This window comes from Eutrigla gurnardus (genome assembly GCF_963514095.1).
Source record: "Eutrigla gurnardus genome assembly, chromosome: 12".
NCBI classification, from domain to species: Eukaryota; Metazoa; Chordata; class Actinopteri; order Perciformes; family Triglidae; genus Eutrigla; species Eutrigla gurnardus.
Window position 1 is genome coordinate 3777018 of NC_139926.1, and position 6998 is coordinate 3784015.

The 6998-nt window shown below is 43.1% G+C and overlaps 1 protein-coding gene and 1 long non-coding RNA gene across 2 annotated transcripts; both read left to right on the forward strand.

The window, feature by feature from the left end:
• Positions 1–1792: 1792 nt before the first annotated feature.
• On the forward strand, positions 1793–3879 carry LOC311021965. The gene is made up of 3 exons (XR_014598063.1): positions 1793–2151; positions 3455–3578; positions 3701–3879. It is a non-coding gene; the product is annotated as an uncharacterized lncRNA (long non-coding RNA).
• A 14-nt stretch (positions 3880–3893) lies between these two features.
• LOC311021966 (uncharacterized protein) lies at positions 3894–6703 on the forward strand (the record flags this gene model as incomplete). Its single annotated transcript, XM_084022921.1, has 9 exons — positions 3894–3916; positions 4029–4305; positions 4412–4589; positions 4715–4791; positions 4897–5077; positions 5230–5478; positions 5570–5741; positions 5824–5972; positions 6232–6703. 9 exons carry the CDS (start codon positions 3894–3896, stop codon positions 6408–6410), a joined length of 1485 nt encoding a protein of 494 aa, XP_083879047.1. The 3' UTR covers positions 6411–6703.
• Between the last annotated feature and the right edge of the window lie 295 nt (positions 6704–6998).

Consider the following 6998-nt stretch of genomic DNA (forward strand, 5'->3'; position numbering starts at 1 on the left):
GACTCGCCCACTCAAACCCTGGATCTGTCATTCAGAGTGAAACACTGGTATGGCTCGTATATGGTGTACGCGAGTTCAGGACAGATGAAGTGTTTTGAATGTGGAGATGTTGGACACAAACGGTTAACTGTCCGCACAAGCAGCGAGCAGCGGCGGGTGCTGCTGAGTTGGATGCGGCGTACACCGCTGGCGCGGCGACTCAAATAAGGTGGTTTTGTCAGCAATATACATCTTATTCCACCACTAGAGTTAAAGCTGCAGTGGAGGCACTCGAAGCCAGCATTTGCGGTATGGAGCAGGGCCTTCAGAGAACCCCTGATGCAGTTGTGGTCCAACAACTGCAAGAGAAGAGGTTGGGGTTAAGCTCCTTCCTGCAGGAAAGGGTGAAGGGAGCTTTGGTCAGATCTCGCTTCCTCCAACTCAGAGATATGGATGCTCCAACCTCCTCCTTTTTCTTTTTCAACTTGGAGAGATCAACTGTGACCTGTCTCAAGCTTCCAGGAGGGAGAACAACCACCAGCCCAGACGAGATGAGAAGTCATGCAGTTGGCTTCGACACCGATCTCTTTGCTACAGAGAACTGCAGTTTGGAGTGTCGCGAGGAGCTTCTGGGAGGTCTTCCGCCACTGAGCCCGGGGGAGATATCCATCTTGGATCGTGAGCTGTCACTGGAGGAGCTCACAACTGCCATGAACCAGATGACAGCAGGGAAGGCGCCAGGAATCGACAGTCTATCTGCAGATTTCTTCCGGCGCTTCAGGAATATCGTGGGGTCTGATCTGCATGCAGTGTTTTTAGAGTGTTTTGGAAAAGGATCTCTCCTGGTGTCCTGTCAGCGAGCCGTGCTCTCGCTGTTACCAAAAAAAGGACACCTGGCCCTGTTAAAAAACTGGAGGTCAGTTGCTCTCTTTTTTATGTGTGATGTCATTGACATATGTAGATTGCATAATGTTGATGCTGGGATAGTCTCCTTGGATCAGGAGAAAGCGTTCGTCAGGGTGGATCACTTTTATTTGTTTTCTGCACTCAGGGCATTTGGTATTGGTGAAGGGTTTTTGTCTTGGGTAACTTTGTTGTATAGTGGTGCACAATGTATGCTGAAAATGGGAGCTGGGCTGAGTCGGCCAATTTCTGTGCAGACAGAAATACAACAGGGTTACCCTCTGTCAGGAAAATTATATAGCCGGGCCATTGAGCCCTTACTGTGCAATCTGAGGGGTCGGGTCAGTGGTCTATCACTGTCGGGGTTGTTGATCTTGATCACTCATTTATTATATCTGCATATGCTTATGATGTTAATGTTTTTGTCTCTAGCCAAGAAGATATTCAGTGTTTGCAGGAAACCCTTTCTTTGTACGAGAGGGCCTCTTCTGCAAGAGTAAAATGGGCAAAAAGTGAAGCCTTGTTGATTGGAGAGTGGCGGGATAAGGCAGTGCCCATTCTGCCCGGTGGACTTGAGTGGGGAAAGGAGGGCTTGAAAGTTCTGGGGATGTTTTTGGGGACTGAGGGCTTTCAAGTAAGGAACTGGGAGGGAGTTAAAGGGGACATATTATGCAAAACTGACTTTTTCCTTGCTTTAGTTTGTATATTTGCGTATCCGGGGTGTCTCCCGACCCCTTTAACATGAGTTTTGACAACTAAGTCAATATTTAGTAACTGGCAGAGTCAGGAATTTAGTCTCTAAACGAGCCGTTTGGATTTTTACCGTATTGTGACGTCACAATCCGGTCTTTTGCATATTCTTGCATAGTCATTGCATATTCATGGAATATCCCCGCCCACATTACGCCGGCTACCTGAACAAGGATCCGCCATTTTTTCTTACTCGCTTCACTTGTACTCGACAGCCTAACCGCCACCATGTACAAGCCGAAAGCCAAGCACTGCTGCTCTGTCATCGGATGCACGGGTCCTCATATGTCGCTACATCGCCTCCCAAACAAAGAGGATTTAAAAGCGAAGTGGCTAAATTTTGTTTACCAGGGAAACGTCCCAGCGTCATTGAGCAAAAATGTCCTGGTCTGTGCGAATCACTTCACATCGGACTGTTTCTCCAACCACGGACAGTATACCGCTGGATTGGCAACAAGACTGCTCCTAAAAGATGGATCCATACCCACTGTCCGTGCCGACGCCACCGATGTTGCAACTGTAAGTATTTACAAAAACAGTATAGTTTGTGTTACTTTGGTCATTTAGCACATGAGCTAATGCTAACCGTCGTGTTAGCCGAATGAGGCTGAGCTAACATTACATGTGAAGTGTTCAACGTTGTGCTTACTGGCAGTCGGATTCACTATAGTGTTAATGTTACCAAACGTTAATTTGTCATATCAGCACTCTTTTAAAACATGACGGTGATTTGAGAAAATGAATTAGGACATTGAGATTGTATCGCTTCGAACCGGCCTTGAACCCCTGCTCGGCCATGAACATGGCGAGGAGACGGGTGAAATGTCTCTGTTGTTCGCGGACAGTGAGCTATTGTTCCGCTGTGAACACGCAGGGAAGATTGTTTTAATTGGTCTTAGTAATTCGCGGACGGTGAGCTACTGTTTCGCCGTGAACACGCAGAGGACACGGTATAAAATGGTCTTTTATTCCCGACAAGCTAGCTATGTTCATTACTTAGCATGTTGTGCTAAATGGCTGTGTGTTTGTTTACATGTAACTACAGCTGTAGCGTTGTCAGGAGTTCACGGACGGTGAGCTACTGTTCCGCCGTGAACACGGAGAGGACACGGTATAAAATTGTCTTTTATTCCCGACCAGTTAGCTATGTTCATTACTTAGCATGTTGTGCTAAATGGCTGTGTGTTTGTTTACATGCAACTACAGCTGTAGCGTTGTCAGGAGTTCACGGACGGTGAGCTACTGTTCCGCCGTGAACACGGAGAGGACACGGTATAAAATGGTCTTTTATTCCCGACCAGTTAGCTATGTTCATTACTTAGCATGTTGTGCTAAATGGCTGTGTGTTTGTTTACATGCAACTACAGCTGTAGCGTTGTCAGGAGTTCACGGACGGTGAGCTACTGTTCCGCCGTGAACACGCAGAGGACACGGTATAAAATGGTCTTTTATTCCCGACCAGTTAGCTATGTTCATTACTTAGCATGTTGTGCTAAAGGACTGTGTTGGCAGTCGAAATAGTTCCTGTGCGTTTGTATACATGTAACTACAGCTCTAGCGTAACCTATTGGCATGAGAGACCAGACATGAGAGCACCAAAGCGTTATCTGCAATAAAGCAGTCACTACTTTGTTTTGTTTCCGGAGACAGGGGCTACCTGCTAGATATCTGCTGTGCTACTATCAGTTATATGCAGGCATGGACACAGAAAAGTTTGCTTCACAAATGTCTATTGCTAATCATCATTTCTGTCTACATATTTTTATTTTTCATGTAACATGAGAAAGCAGACACATAACCTATTGCTTCTTTTTGTGTTTAGACAAGTACAACTGTACAGCAGCCTGTGGTGCATCATGTTGCCTGCCAGACAGACCAACCAGTGACATGCAACGTTGGCACACAGCTTTCCATGAGAACTCTCCAGCCTCACTTCAGAAGCACAGGTTTGTTGCCCAAAAGCATATCATGTCATGTTAGTCACTATGTTTCTATATAGTGTAATTTTAGTTTTACTCTGTTATGAATATGGAGTGGCTAATGAAAAATATATTTTCATCTATCAAAGGCACACAGAAATCAGTGTCCTGTGCTGATGTTGGTGTTGGCACCTCAACCATTGCCTTCTCAACTCGTCAACCATTTTTAACATCAACCCCAATAAAAAGACCAAGTAAAAGGGCTCGCTTGGAACTGGAGGAGGAGGAAGAGGAGAATCCATTGGAGGGTAGTTCATCCATGGAAATTCCCGACCCACAGTTATGTCAGAGTCAGCAGATGTGACGTGAGTTAATAACCTCAGAATTCCTTTTATTCCCTACATGTTTTTACATAATTTGTCTCAAGCTGTGTGGGAGTTACTAATTTCTCTTTTGATTATTTTGTTTTTCTACTAGACTGGAGCCTTCCTGCCCTGTTCATAAGACACCAACGTATATTGTCTATGAAAAGTGTCTGATGGAGCTGTTTGAGGTGTGCCCTGTCTGTCAGCGTGTGTCAGACGTGCAGACAAGAAGGGTCGGCACATTCATCTCTGTAGAACAAACATGCCCACATTGTCAGTTCTTCAGAAAATGGAACAGCCAGCCAATTCTGGGAAGCACACCTGCAGGAAACCTCCAGCTCTCAGCTGCAATATACACCACAGGTGCATCTTTCTTCAAACTTGAAAAGGTAATAGATTTAGTCATCACTATGTAAATGTATTATTTTTGCATATCATATTGCTAAATGTTGTATAGAGCAGTACTTATGACACATCTTGTCTGTCTGTCCTCAGATCTTCCGGGCAATGCAGCTGAAGATGTTTCAGTATGACACATTTAGGCGTCATGCACGGACGTTCATAGAGCCTGCAATCATACACACGTGGAAGACTGTGCAGAACGGGATGATGGAGCAGCTTAGTCAACAGGAGAGTGTTATCCTGGGTGGCGACCTAAGGGCTGACTCACCAGGTATACAAGACTCTCTGATAAATTTTACTCTAATGTTTTTGTTTAGAGAGAAGTGTTTACGATGAAGTACAACAAATTGATAGGTAAGATTAAATTTCTGTGATATTCTACATTTATTTTTGAAGGCCACTCTGCCAAGTTTGGCAGTTACTCAATGATGGACCTGAGGAGCAACACTATTGTCGACATACAGCTGGTTCAGGTGAGTGAAATGGTGTGATCTTTATTCAAGATAACTAATCTGTGTTTAATGACTGCTTTTAAGAATCATATATTTAATAGACTTTTGTCCTGTTTTTCTGATCAGAGCAACGAAGTCGGGGGAAGCTACCACATGGAAAAAGAAGGTCTGAAGAGGAGCCTTGCTCTCCTGGAGGCATGTGGTGTTACATTGGACAGCATTGTCACAGACCGTCACCCTCAGATCCAGAAGTTCCTGAGGGAGGCCAATGTGACACAGTACTACGATGTCTGGCACATGGAAAAAGGTAGGGGTACAATCAAGATAAAATGCCCTTGCTCACAGGTCCACACATTATATTATCCTATTATCATAATCACTAATATGTTACATGGGTTAGAGTTATTTTGTAATTAACTTATACTGTTTATCTGAATGTGACAAATATTGTTTTATTAGGACTGTCCAAGAAACTGGTCAAGATAGCCCAGAACAAAGAATGCGAAAAGCTGAAGAAGTGGCTTCGAAGCATAAAGAACCATGTGTACTGGACAGCAGCCTCCTCTACTTCAGGGCCAGAGAGAGTGGCTAAGTGGACCTCCATTCTCAACCATGTCCAAGACATCCACACACATCCAGATCCTGCTTTCCCCCAGTGCTTGCATCCACAGCTTACCTCAAGGGACAAGAGCAAATGGTTGAGAGCAGGTAGATAAAAACAAAATTGTGAATAAAATGTTTTTTTTTAATATCTAAAAGATGTTTAACAGTTTGAATTCATGTGATTTCTTTTTTCCAGGGACACCAGCTTTCTGCAGGTTAGAAAAGGCACTGATTAACAAGAGAATCCTGAGAGATGTTGAAAAGCTCAGCCCTCACTATCAGACCTCATCGCTGGAGGCATTCCACAGTGTCATTTTGCGGTTTGCACCGAAGAATGTTGTCTTCCCATACCTTGGAATGTTATGCAGGTAATAAAACTACCAGTATCTGTTTATTTCATTATAATTTAGTTTGTTTGCTATCTTTCTAACTACTATTTTTCCACCCAAGACTCTACCTGGCTGCCCTGCATTATAATGAAAATGCTGGCCGACCTCAGGCAACATCGACAAGAGGAGAGCTGCTCTACAGAGTCAACTTCCCAAAGTCAAAACGCGGAGAATGCACTGCAAAGCCTGTGAAAGCAGAGCCAACATTCCGTAAGTTTTACAGTCTTTTATTTAAACTCCACAAATAAAAAGTAAACATGAACATACAGGCATATCACAGAATGTTGAAAATAAACACAAACAAATAAAATCTGAATTCTTTTTACATGGTTTTCAAAAGAAATAATAAATAAGGAGAATGTATAAATATGAAGTAATTAGGTGAAATAACAAGAGAAACTTTACACAAGGCTTTTTGGTTCTAGTGCAACTTTCCTGTAAACATACATCTTTGTTTATTGCACTACAGATTACGTTGATGCACTGTTGGACCTCATCTTTGATAAGGTTTTCCAGGACCCTGCCCCATATGTGAACGAGGTGCTGAAGCTTAAAATCCCTGAAGACCTCTCGGCTCAGTTTGACCGACCTGACAAGCTGACCGTTATAGCAGGTTATGTGTCGAGGTTCAACCAAGGACAGGTCTGAACCCAACATACTGTCCTTCTGCATCAGGGAACTCTGCACGAATCCTCAGCACCACGCAGGCGGGCAGCACAACTCTCACTCCCCGGCCCAGAAAGCCCCAGCACCAGCTTACAAAGCTTCTGTAGGCTAGGTATCTATATTGGCTGGACACAATGTAATATAAAGTCAGCACTGAATGTTCACGTCCATGGCAATAAGATACTTTCATTGTTATTATTTTTATATTGATATTGAAGTACAAAGTTCAACTGTTCCACTTCAGTAATTTATCTTCCTATTGTTTTTATTATTTCATATGTCTACACATGTTAACAAATGTACAATAAACAATCTTTACTTACTGTTCTGTGTGTTTTCATTGTTTGATATGTAATTTTCATGTTAACTAGATGGATAGATAGATAGCTAATTAGATATACATTTGTTGATCACAAGCTGGGATCTCAGTAAAAAATAATAAGGATAAACTATAACCATAAACTATAAGCAATGTAAGATAGAGGAAGCACCTACGTACTTTTGAGCATAACATTTTTGCGATAAATTAATAGTATTTATGTGACTGAAAGCTTACTGCACAATTCCCCT